The sequence below is a fragment of the Delphinus delphis genome, chromosome 9 (assembly GCF_949987515.2).
Source record: "Delphinus delphis chromosome 9, mDelDel1.2, whole genome shotgun sequence".
Lineage (NCBI taxonomy): Eukaryota > Metazoa > Chordata > Mammalia > Artiodactyla > Delphinidae > Delphinus > Delphinus delphis.
The window spans coordinates 49,185,243-49,199,023 of record NC_082691.1 but is presented as its reverse complement, the minus strand read 5'-3'; the positions used below and the strand labels follow the sequence as shown (position 1 = coordinate 49,199,023).

The window sequence follows — 13,781 nt, the reverse complement described above, 5'->3', positions numbered from 1 at the left end:
TGAACTGGGAGATTGGGATTGACATGTATACACTAATATGTATAAAATAGGTAACTAATAAGAACCTGCTGTATTAAAAAATAAAAATAAAAAGACCCTAGGACCTTCTAGGAAATGTAAGAGGACTCGGTCATATTCAGTAGATGCCCTTGCCTTGCTTATATTCCTGATTTTACTGATTGTAGCTTGTATTGTTTTCCTCATCTCATTCTTGCTACACTTTGGGAAATCCTCACATATTTTGCACTAATTAATATAACACTCTCAATTTAGTCTGTCTCTTTGTTATTGTCCACTCACCTTCCCATCTTCTGACATACATCTAATGAAAGGAATAGAGGAATAAAGGGCTGTGATCATTCACAAATGTCCTTGATAGTTGCCCATGGAATTCCAAGGGTCTTCTAAAGTATTATATTTTTGTTTGTTTTGTGTTTGTGGTTGCAGTTGTGGTTGATGCTGCTGTGATTTTGGTGAGCCTCTGATAAATCTGTTCAAATAAATTCTTGTTCCAATCAAAAAAAAAAAGAAAAGCATAATACCATGTGGTTTCACTTATATGTGGAATCTAAAAAAAAAAAAAATCTTCTTTGAATGTTGTAACTCTCAATCCAACTTTGAGGCAGTGAGGACAAGGTTGTGTACCCTGGCAAAAGCCTATTATATAGCTCTTCCATGTTGCCAGGTAAGCATGACCCCTACTCTTTGTTAGATAATTGAGCTGGAAATAGGGTACACATTTTTTTAATGGAAGCTAAAGAGCCTAAAAAGCCGAAATAGTATATGGAAGGTTATAGCCTCCATTTTCTGAATTGAGCCAAGGACTCAGTGCTCCATAAATATTGTTTGAAGTTGACTCCATAGTGCAGACAGCTGCGTGATCTGGACCAGGGGCTGGCAAACTATGGCCCATTGGCCAAATTGGGCCTGCTGCCTTTTTTTGTAAATAAAGCTTTATTCAGACACAGCCATGGATATGCATTTATTTATTGTTTGTGGTTGTTTTTATTCTACAACAGTAAAGCTGAGTAGTTGTACAGAGACCATATGGCCTCCAAATCCTAAATTCTTTGGACTTTTACAGAAAATGGCTGCTGGCGTTGGTGTAGGCTGCTCCATGATCTGGACCCATTCTATATAGCATGGCTGATTTAGTTTTAGCCTGAGTAACCAAATCTGTAGTTTTTTTTGTTTTGTTTTGTTTTGTTTTTTGCGTTATGCCGGCCTCTCCCTGCTGTGGCCTCTCCCGTTGCGGAGCACAGGCTCCGGACGCGCTGGCTCAGCGGCCATGGCTCACGGGCCCAGTCGCTCCGTGGCACGTGGGATCTTCCCAGACCGGGGCACGAACCCGCGTCCCCTGCATCGGCAGGCGGACTCTCAACCACTGCGCCACAAGGGAAGCCCCAAATCTGTAGTTTTAATTTTGGCTTTTAAGAATTGGAGGTTTGTCACCACCTCTAGAACAGACAAATACCACATCATTTCACTTCTAATCCTTTTATTCTCTTTTGTTTTATATTTAACATATGAATATATTTATTTCTTCAGGAGATTGCTACTCAGTATCAACTGTGTGGCCCCCTGTCACAGGATTTGTATCTTGTACACTGCCACTACCACAGTTTGAAATTTCTTTATGTGATTAACATACGCGCCCAAATACTGTACAGTGTTAGATATTTTTCACAAGATTATACACAAAACCTGGGGTGGAGGTGGAGAGTCATTTTGTGTTGGAGTCTGTAGAAAGTCTCATATTACATAGAGTTCTCTTAATTACATTATTTCAAGCAAAAGTATATGTTACACTGTTTGGGCAAAGCAAATTAGACTAACATTCTCTCAGTCATTCCTACTTTTAGCCCATTATGTATCTTGCTGGACTAGATCTAAGCTCCTCTGTTTTTGCTGAATATTGTACCCACAGTCTTTGCACGGTTCTTGGCATGGAGTTAGTGGTTAAATATTTGGTGAATGAATGGTATCAAGCATATACTAGAATTTGTTGTATAAACAAGACAGCTCCCTAATTGAATTTTCCCAAATAGCTGACAAGGGGGCTAGCACTTTTATTACATGCTCATTTACCCATTTCCTTCTGGTTGGAGGCCCAGCGTTATTACCTACAGTATTTGTGCCTTAACACTCTGGACTGCTTTTGGTCTTCATATTGTATTCCACTTTCTCATTAATTTTTGGTGCCGTACTGTTAGAATATATATAAAACATTGATGGAATAAATCAGATCCATCTAACTCTTCTCTTCAGAAATTCCATTACTTTTCAACTTATTCAAGAAAACACTTGAATCACTTTAACTCCCTTGAAAAAACTTCCTTGCATTTTCGTACTGTAATTACATTAAGATAGTAAATTAACTTGCGGAAAGCTGGCATTTTTATCACATTGACTCTTTTAATCCAAGTTTATGGAATGTATCTGTTTAATTCAAGCCTTTTTTTTCTGACCCTTTCTCAAATTTTATAGTCTCCTCTATTATATAAATGTCACCTAAGAAAATCTTAACTAGAGTGGATTAATCAAAAGCTGCCACAAAGGTTATATTAGCTCCAATATAAGTTAAGAAGTCTTCTCTATTTTTCATTTTCAGAAATGACTTTTATAAGAGACACTTAATGACTTGCATAAGATGGCAATTTCTGTTCCCTGAAAGTTTGTTATTACTCAGCTGTAAAACCATCTGTGCCTTTGTGGAGGAAGATTTGAAATACTTTTTTACAATAACTATTAGTCTTTTCAAGTTTTCAGGTTTTTCTTGGGCCAATTTTGGTATTTTGTATTTCTCAAGAAATTCATATATTTCCTCTAGGCATTCATATTTATTAACTTATATTTTTATAATATAGCTTTAAAATACTGAAATCTTTAGTATCTATAACTAGTTCCTTTTTTTATTCTTTTCTTTATTTGAGTACTTTCAATTTTTTCTCAGTGTTTTTTTTCTAGAATTTATCTGTCCTGTTAGCTTTACATTTCTTTTTTTTCTTTCTTTCTTTTTTTTTTTTTTTTTTTTTTTTTTGCGGTACGCGGGCCTCTCACTGTTGTGGCCTCTCCTGTTGCGGAGCACAGGGTCCGAACGCGCAGGCTCAGCAGCCATGGCTCACGGGCCCAGCCACTCCGCGGCATGTGGGATCCTGCCGGACCGGGGCACGAACCCGTTTCCCCTGCATCAGCAGGCGGACTCTCAACCACTGTGCCACCAGGGAAGCCCTACATTTCTTTTTAAATTAAAAAATACTTATTATTTCCTATCAATACCTTTATTTTTCCTCCTTTTTTATTTTTTGGCATTAATCAGTTGCACTTGGTACATTTACTTTTGATAACCCTTACAGTCTGATAAGTGTATTTAAAGCTGTAATTTTTTTCTGAATATTGCTTTAGCTACATGTCACAATTTTTTTTTTACATTTAGAATGCCACTGCCATTTAGGTGTAATTTCTTTTGCAATGTCCTCTTTAACACAAGAATTATGTAGTGGCATATTTTACTTTCCACACATTTCAACTTTATTTTGCTATCCTTTTGTTATTGGGTTCTAATTTTATCACACTATTCAGAAAACATATTCCATATGGTAGCTATTTAGAATTTTCAAGACATCTTTTGTAACTTAATTCATAAATAGTTGTATTTAAATATTTCTCATGTATGTAAAAAGCACACATATTCTGTGCTTGGGTATGAAATTTATATAAGTTAAATTTATATAGATAAGATTAATAATACAGACACACACGTCTTCTCTGCAGTGTGGCTTAGATTTTGTTGGCTTGATGTACAAATTCTGAAAAGCATATGTTAAAGTTGCCAGCTACAGTTGTTTCTTTCTTCCTATAATTCTAGCAATTGTAGTTTTATACATTTTAAATCTTTGCTGTTAGCTGCCTATATGTTCAGGATTATTACAGCTTTTCGATTTATTGTAACATCTCCCTTGTTTCTAATGATGCATTTTACTCCAAATTCTATTTTGTCTGATAGTAAAAATTCAACACTGTCTTCCTTTTGCTTCATATCTGCTTCACAGTATCTATTTCTTCCATCTCTTTGTTTTCAGCCATTCTGTATCCTTTTGCACAATTGTGTTTCAGTCAACCTATTCCTAAATCCTTTATACTACTCTAGGAGTCTTTGTCAGTTAATTGGTGAGTTTACCCCATTTATATTTACTTTAATCATTTTAATATTAGAACTTACATCTACCACCTTATTTCATATATTACAGTTACCATGTTTCTTGTTTTGTTTTGATCTTTTTACCTACTTGCCATTAGATACATCAGATTTTCATCTGCTGCTTAAAAGTTATACATTTTTATCCTATTCTTCTAGAGATTACCCTTGAGTAACTTTGACTCAGTCTTAGGATATTTTCTCCCAGCAATATAGAGAGGAGATCAGCAGCTATGTCTTTACCATTTAACAAAATGATAGCCATAGCATATGTTTATCTACCTCTCCTCTTCTCTCATTCTAATTATCGTGACACAGGAATGATAATTAGCTGGTTTTAATACTTTGATTCACAACCTTTTCCCCTGAAAATGTTGTAGGGCAAGCTTCATTGTTTTGAACTAGCATTGCATACTGTAAAGGAAAAGTCTAATGACAACAGATATTTGGATGCTTGTATTACTTTAACCTTGTACTTTAAATTTTTTATCACAATTTCTTTTTTTTTTTAACAACTTTATTGGAGTATAATTGCTTTACAATGTTCTGTTAGTTTCTGCTGTATAACAAAGTGAGTCAGCTATATGTGCACATATATCCCTATATCCCCTCCCTCTTGTGTCTCCCTCCCACCCTCCCTATCCCACCCCTCTAGGTGGTCACAAAGGACCGAGCTGATCTGTGCTATGCGGCTGCTTCCCACTAGCTAGCTATTTTACATTTGGTAGTGTATGTATGTCCATGCCACTCTCTCACTTTGTCCCAGCTTACCCTTCCCGCTCCCCGTGTCCTCAATCTGTTCTCTACATCTGCATCTGTATTCCTGTCCTGCCCCTAGGTTCTTCAGAACCTTTTTTTTTTTCTTTTAGGTTCCATATATATGTGTTAGCATATGGTATTTGTTTTTCTCTTTCTGACTTACTTCACACTCTGACAGACTCTAGGTCCATCCACTTCACCTCAAATAACTCAATTTCGTTTCTTTTTATGGCTGAGTAATATTCCACTGTATATATGTGCCACATCTTCTTTACAGTTTCTTGAAGTAGGCCTCCTTTCATTAATTTTTTTCTTCCAATCTGCTTTCCTTGTTTTATGTTTGTGTTTATGTTTTCATTTTAGTCTATGAATATTTTCTTCATTTTTAAATTTTTTTCAGTTTCTGTTTCTTTTCTAGAAACCCTGTCTTCGGTATTATCTTTTTTATGTTTCTTTTCTGTTTTTTTCTATTTCTGAGATTGTTCTCAAATGTGTCCTCTCATGTCAATGATTCAGTTTTCTGTAGCATTAAATATGCTTTCAACTTCAAGTTCAGGTATGCTCTTTAGCACCTCTAAAATGACTTTTAATTACATTTTTAGTTTCCTTACTCTCCACTTATTCCTCATGCTTCTTCGCTTTCTCTTCATCCTGGTGTTCCATAGAGTTACTTTAAAATGTCTTTTTATTTATGGGATACATAATTTTCACAGGTTGACTTATTTGAATTTTCAAGTTGATGCTCTCTTTTCCTTGATCTGAAGTATTTAGTAATAGGCTCAGTTTTGCCTTCTTCTCATTTATTTATCTTGAAATGAGGCAAAAACCTTTTTTTGTATTCAAGCAGCAATTAGCCACTTTTAAAAATTACGAATTCCATTTCCAGACCTACATCAGGAGGACATATCTATGTGCCTAGTTTCCAGCCTGGTGGCTATTTTCTGGCAACCTATCATCTAAAGCAGTTCTCTGTACTAAGGTGGGATATCCAAATGTCGCCACTCAGTTCTTGAAGTTAAAGGGGAAAAAAAAAAAGTTATTCCTTGCTATCAAAGCACTTACTGTGACTGCCCCTGTCTGTATTGCTGCACTTTGGGGTCTGCAGGTGAAAGTAGGCAATGTGCCACTATCAGCCACCCTTCCTGCATTCTTTTCCTCATCTAGCAGTTGCTTTCTGAATGAATATGGAAGGTGGAGAGTTAGAGAACCTGGTTTGAGGACAGCTCCTGGGAAGGACAGTAGAGGTTGCCCATCTTCCTCACTGCATAGACCTGGTATCTCAAGCAATCAGTGAGAGAGACACAAAGTATCTCCCTGTCTTGGGAGTGAAGCTTGGATAGATTTTTCTTAATTCAACTTCATGACTCCTTCATATTCTAGTAACAGTTGTTTCTAGTTTCAGTGTCAATTTGGTTGTGAGTTTTTCTTTTGTAATGTGATTTCACTGGAAATTTAGTGGGAAGTAGGAGGAGGCTGAATCGGAAACTGCTGGCCAGGTGCCATTTCAGTGGACTGTGTGGTGCTTCCCCTCCACCACTCCTTCTCGGGAGCCATAGATATTAGCTCCCAGTAAAAACAGTTCTGCATTTGTCTTGAGGAAAAAATATGGAGTGTAAAATATTGTGTTATTTTGCTTACTTAAGTCATAGAGAATCTATGAAAAGTAATCTAGAAGAAGTTATTAATGCATTAGATAGTAATCTTTATGGAACTTCCCATTAATATGTAGAGAAGGTAAAAAATGTTATGTACTTAACAAGAAACAGTTACTTAAAGAGTAGCTGTAATTACAGGCTGTCACCTACATCCAGCACCTTCACCATCAATAACCAGTTTATGAGCACCTCCTTAGAGAGTGACCCTGTGCTGCATATACTGCAGTTAGTGTTGCCATTCACATTAGGTTATGATATCATTCAATCAGCTGATTTCAGCTAGTTTTGCATAATGTTTCCTGAGAAAAACACTTTTGTTAATATAAAGATAGGTACCATATATAAACCTTTGAGCAGAAATTATAAAGCAATATGGCGTAGTTTCATTTTAACAGCACCGAAGTATAGGCAAAAACAGCACTTATTTCTTCTTTTGTGGAACTTACACTGTCATAGGTAAGACAGACTGCAGTCAAATTATCACAGAGATCATTGTAAAAATTCTGATTCCAGTGCTGAAACTACTTCATAAAGTTGTATGCAAATATCAGTTATTATTTTGCCCTTGTAAAGTAAAAACAGAGAATGTCGCTCTTATCCGTAAAATCTCTAGTACTAGAGCGCCCTTAAAATCTTTCCTGCAAAGATAACATTTTTCCTTTTTAAAGAAAACTGTTTTTCATGCTTGCACAGGATAAGTAAAGAGTGCAGAAGTTCAGTTGTACAATGTTTATGTGTAAGGATGTTTCTATTTCTAGTGCAGTTATCTTTGGATTATATTGATTCAGTGATGTGAGTACATGTGCTGTATTCATATTTTTGAAAGAAATAAACAGAAAATAAACACAGCAGGTACACCTGCAGAATGTTATATGAGAGCTACTGTTCTCCATAGGAGTGTGTGTATTTATTTGTGCTGTAATCCTGTGGTGGATATTGATGCCATTCATGTTCAAGATGACAGAAGAGATGAAAGAGATTGATCTTATACGTTGAGAGACACTGACCTGCAGTCCTTAACCTTTTCTTTTTATTTGTATCCTCCCTTCCCAAGTCTTTTCACCAAACCTAGATTCTCTGAAGCCCAAAAGGTCCAACAGGTATTTCAGGCTCTGTTTCTATTAACCAGCCCTGAAGACCCTGCCCCCCCTGCAGTCAGCCTGACCAGTCTCGGGGGTTGTCTGCAAACCCTTACAGCTGTACTCTGGAAAGCCTATTAAACGTGAAAGGAGAACTGCTCTAGAATACGAAAACTCAAATTTGTATGCACCGTGCTTCTTTTGTCAAGTCACTTCACCTCGTTGAACATCAGTTTCCTCTTGCTCGTGAAATGGAGGTATCCCAGGCCCATCGTGCCCACTTTGCCTGGGAGGCAGGGTCCATAGTTGGAGATATGACACGTAGGCCAAAGCCGCAGGTCACCTGAAGTTTCTCTCCAAGTTTTTCTGAGGCATCTGGGAACTTCTATCAGGAGGTGGTATATATTAATTTCCCTGTAATAAGTGTTTCGAAGTTAGGTTCTATGTCGCTTTCGTGTATCCTCAACAACTAGCACAGCACCTGGCACGCAGTCTCATTCAGTAAATGCTGGTTGAATAATGAGGGAGAGATTTCTTTCTAAGTTCCATGACTCATAACAGCTGACTGAGCACCATGTTGTATGTAGTGCCAGAATACTCAGCCTACCAGAAGTGATCCGTGGTTTCCAGGTGGAGTCCTAGTTTCTCATCTGGGAGGTCACAATGATCACATATGCCTCAGGGTTTCTGTGATGATCAAATGAAAAATGTATTCCAAAGCTGGTTCAGATGAGGGGCATAAGGAAGGGAGGAACAGAGGTAGGTGGAGTCAGATCTGGGATAATTTCCATTCCACCACCTGCCTCTGCTGGGAAATTGAAGAAGCCATGTAACTTCTGTGAGCCTCTTTCCCTGTCTGAACAGCGAGGTTAACAGTGCCTGTCCTGCCTCCCTTACAGATTCATTTGCAGTGAGGAAGGAGATGATGAAAAAGGGAAAAAGGGTCCTACGAATGTAAGAAACTTAGTATTAGAGGAGAGGACTGTGGACTGGAATTTGTAAAACCTGGCTTTGACACTTAGTAGCTCTGCAACTTAAACTACTGAAACACAGTTTCTTCCTATATAAAATGAAAATGTTAGATTAGTTTATTTTTAATGCTTTTCCTGTTAATAGTGGTGGATTTGTAGAAGTTCTCTTCATGTGCATGCAGGATTAAAATAATCACATATCTATAATTTTCAGCCTTATGAGTACTGGGGGAAACGTCACACTAAAACTTTTGTCCATCTTCTGAATAATGTCTGAATTTACAGACCTCATTCTGCTTTCCTGTAGCTAAAGGATTGGGCTATACTGAGTAACACTTCAAACTTTTATCAGTGTTCTCACCTCACCGCTTACGAGTTCAGCTGTCTTCTGTTATCTGTTTTGCTAAGATGGGAGGGGCAGGATAACTGAAAATCAACTTGGCTGCTCTGCAGTTTCACGTCAGTTTGTCCCACACACCAGCGGATTAGTCTAGTGTATGCATTCATAGGGAAGAAAATGCTGGCTTGGGACGAGAATTCCCTGACTCTGCAGCCTTGACAACCATCTCCAGGCCCTTCATTTCGTAAGTGTCACACCTGGAGTACTTGCAGGGGCCTTGGGGTTCTTCCCACCTAGCCCTCTCATTTTTCATATGGGAAACCGGGGCCCAGAGAAGTAGCTTGCTAGAGAACATGGCGATTTGAACAAAGAAAATCCAAAGTCCCAACCAGTTGTATTGCAATATATTACCCTACAGGGAGTTAACCACCGAGAAAATAAGAGACAGCACTTCCTCCTAGTTGCGGTGTTCATCAAAAAGTCTGCCTTTTTGATTTCTTGCTACTCTTCAGCTTAGAACCAGAGGGCTTTTATTTCAGGTGCAACGTTTTACAGCATTTAGCACTTCTAACTGAGAAGTAGAGTTAGGGTAATCATATCTGAGTTCTTCAAATCATTCTTTCTTATTCTTGGCTAACTTTATAGACGACTTACTCTATGCTAGACACTGTGCTAACAAAGAGTACTTCCTCTCTAGAGACTGTTAGAGCACAGAAGGCCCTGGGAACAGTGAGGGTGAAAGGAGCAAGAGCCGAAGAGGCAAGAGAGACCAGGTCTGAAAGCAGGAGAGTGGGGCAGAATCACATGTGAAAGTTTCAAGGTCACCCCTCAGCAGGAGCAGAGCTGTAGCTGCAGAGCCCGCAGAGCTTTAAGCCCGACAGGAAACCTGAAAGCATCCCGGAGGGGGCATTTTGCAGGGAGCGTGGGGCCTCTCAGTTTCTGGGCTTTTATTCATCAGCATCTAAGGGTGTTGAATGAACCCTGTCCTTGATTCTAACTTCTTTCCCTCGTCGTCCTTCCCATACGCCCCTGCTGGCCAGGTGAAAACCAAGGAAGTACAGATTACAAACCAGAGAGAGAGCTGAGGGTTATGAGGCGGTGTGATCTCCAAAGGTTCACATTTCTGTCTGTTCATTAGCCGTCTTTCTGATAAGAAAATCTTGGACTTATTTGATTACAGTAATATGGGAAGTTTACAGTCCCTCTGTACAATCCTAAATTCAAAATGGTCTGAGACAGTTTTTTAAAAATAATTTTGTGGCACACTCACTTGGCTACGTAGTAAATCTGACCAAAACTGACAGGATGCTACAGTCTTACGGTCTTTAGGTACCCCCCCTTAGTGAGAATATTCACATGTTTGGTGGCAAACATATTCATGTATCTGATTACAGAGTTGCCTCCACAGACCCTGCTGTGGGCAATAAGCAATTTATGGAAAAACGCATTTTACTACGTTTCTGAAATTGAAAGAACTCAGAATTCCAAAACCATCTGGCCCCAAGGATTTTAGAAAAGTGACTTTCAACCCATAAATCGTTTTCCGTAAATTTTGGTGTACTTATTTATCCCTTAAGGAATGAACGTTTCCTTCGTTTTTCTTCCCTATGAAGAAAAAGGGGGGGGGGGAGGGGAGAAGCAAAACAAGTCTAAATGGTGGCTCTCAGGAGAATAAACTGTAGCTGAAGCTTTGGGGGTGGGGGTCTAGGTCCTCAATAGGAGTAGATCTTTTAAAGGACAGAAAACTAGATCTGTACTTTTCCTGCAATTAAAAAAAAAAAAAATTACAGGTTTCGCCGCGGAACTGCATCATCCTCTTCTCCAGCTTTGCAGCAGCCTGAGCTGTAAAAGAGCTGCTAAGCCTAAAATGCGTGCGACTCACGGAACCAGAGCGCCACCTTTCTTCCAGATTTGGAATTGAAGCTTCCCGCGGCCACTGGCTGACTTGCCTGCCGAGGCTTGTTCAATCCACAAGACTGCAAGGAAACAATTCATTGACCCTCAAATCATAAAGGAAGAGCTGCAAAGAGGGCAAGAAAATGTGTTTCCTTCTCTTTGGTCCCTGAGCAATTAAATTCGTAACCTAATCTGATGTTAGGGAGTGTGAGCCATAAACCCCATGGTTAATTAGTTTGCACCTAGAGTCATTTTACACACTAGACGTTTTAATTTACAACCTGCTGCATTGCAGCACTTTTCTAGGCCTTCAGCTATATAATAAGGTATTCTGCTAGCTGCTGAAGCTTTAAAAATATAGATACAATTAGTTCAGATTTTTTCTTCCTTTTCCATTTTCAGTTGCAAATCAAACATGCAGTTACAGAAGCAGAGATTCAAAAATTGAAGACCAAGGTAAGCACCAATACATGATGTTTGAATTGTACTTTTTAAACTTCAGATGCTATGAATAAATTCAACCTGAGGACTAAAGGAATTTGTTTCTGTGCATTTGAAAGAATACAAATGTGAGAGATTCATTTCCACTGTTAGCGGAAAAACCTGCCAGTGCATACTCTTAGGGCGTCAGCACCACCATACCCCTCAGTGAAAATAGCACAGTATTTTTAAATTACATATTTGCACGTATGTGGCCCGTTCCCTCTGAGCTTTCCTCAAAAAGTAATGTTTATGTGTTGGTGTGATGAATTGGGAGATTGGGATTGACATATATACACTAATATGTATAAAATGGATAACTAATAAGAACCTGCTATTTAAAAAAATAAATTAAAAAGTAAATGTTTATAGTAGTTCAAGAATCCAAATTACATTTTGACCACTAATTCCTTAAGCACAAGCTGTTATACTATATCTCTTTATCTTATCTTAAATGTTTAATTATTTATTTTTAACTTATTCATCAGAGATAATGTATTTTAACATAGCACATTACTTATCTTTCATAGAGAAAACTTCCAATTTCTAGTAATTAAGTATTATGAAATTTAATTAATATATGAATAATTTATTTTAGGTGCCAGGTGCTACCAGAAATCTTTAGACAAGTTTAGTTCATGTTATTTAAATTTGTGGAGAAATACAGGTCTTGATAAAAGGAGTATATGTTTTTAGTTTATATATGAAATAATACATAATTCAGAAGGGCATTTTTAATTGGTAAATTATAAGGTACTTGTAAGTTTCTTGAACAGTGTTTAGTTTTATCAAGTACATAATTTCAAAGATTTAAAAAGATCTTTTGAGTTACTTTAAAAACACAATAATCTTTATTTTTTATGGTCTTTTAAAAATTGAGACATAATTGCTCTCACACTACTAACAGTCCGTTTCCCTGTTCACATTAGATACACTTGTTTTGGTTTTTCCATGTGTTTTAAATGGAGATGACTTAGCAAGGCTATTTTGGTTAAATGGTATTTTTAGCTAATAACTCTGCAGCTCTTTAGTCAAAACATGTCTATACATCATTCATGGTTTCAACCAAGCTCTGTGAATAATAAGTTTTAAATTAGTAGCGGTTGGTAAATAAACAACTAGAACACGAAACATTGCTTAATAAAAGATGCAGCAAATACCCAGTCCTGTTTTAAATTGCCATGTTTCTTGTCATAGAACGGAAGAATAGAAGATTTCTTTTTAGTTGTTAGGTACAATCAGGGAAAAAGATTCACCTGGGATTGCAAGTGCTTTAACAGAGCTTATGTGGTAGATATTTAATCTAGAAAATTCTATAAATTAGTATTTTATATTTTTCTCAATATCATATTGGCATATAATAGCCATAGATTAGCTTGTTTTACTATGACTCTTTATATCCAAGTTGATAATAGAATTCCTGATTTTGAAATGTTTTTGACTACTTTTTACTTTGTAACCTGTTTTGCCAATGTGTTTAGTTTAAAATATACATAAAAACATATATTTCCACTTTCCAAATGATTTTGGAATGTTTTAGATTTTGAAAATTGATAGTTTATAATGACTGCATCCTTTTGAACTTTAACAGAGGCATGTGAAGTAGGTGAAGCACTCATTTAAAGGTTGGCTGGTTAATTGTGAATAAATGACCTTTGACCCCTTACCTGAGAGATCAGTCTTGAATTTCTTCAGAAATGAGGGATTTGGACCAGTGTGTTATCTGTTCCTAAGCTTCCCTGAAAGCAGAAACCACAAGAAGCTGCCTTTGTGTCCCATCAGAGAGATTTAAATTAATTCAGAAATCATTTATATTTTTACTCACACTGTCTTTTATACTTTTATTGAAATCGGGATTTATTAGGCTCTAGAAACTCAGAACAGTGTCAGCAAAATAATGAGCTACAAGCTATGTTCATGTCAGTTGAAATAAAAGATGTGATAATATCATCAAAAGGGATAGAAACAAAGTAAAAATCACTTTTATCAGATTATTATGCCCAAGGAGCTGTTCCAAGCGTGCTGATGTGTTATATCACAGTTCCGATTAAAGATAACATAATTTAGTCTTAGAGGACTTCATTTACTTGTCCAAGGTTTAAAGGCCAATAATGGCAGAGCCTGGAATTCAAATCTAAACTGTATGACCCCACGGTCCCCCTCTTACCCATTCGGCCATACTGTGTGCTTCTGCCCCTCTCTCCTTCCCAGCTTGCCTCTCCCCACTCCCTTTTTAGTTAACTTTTTATTTATAATTATATGTTAAAAAAAAAAAAAAGAAAAACTCTAAAAGAAAGCGTGTTGAAGTTCATTGGATAGAATCAAACTCTAAAATACTTTTTCCTGCTCAGAGAATTTCATACACCACATAGTGTGATGTAAAGATCATGGGAGTTGGAATCA

The 13,781-nt window shown here is 37.3% G+C and overlaps 1 protein-coding gene across 3 annotated transcripts in view; it reads left to right on the top strand.

Moving 5' to 3' along the window:
- Positions 1 to 13,781, top strand: part of PPP1R9A (protein phosphatase 1 regulatory subunit 9A) — a 319,708-nt gene that overhangs the window by 241,779 nt on the left and 64,148 nt on the right. For all 3 annotated transcript variants that reach the window (XM_060020512.1, XM_060020511.1, XM_060020513.1), the window contains exon 7: positions 11,301 to 11,354. In XM_060020512.1, the coding sequence (XP_059876495.1) occupies positions 11,301 to 11,354 (54 nt within the window). The remainder of the gene's footprint in view (positions 1 to 11,300; positions 11,355 to 13,781) is intronic.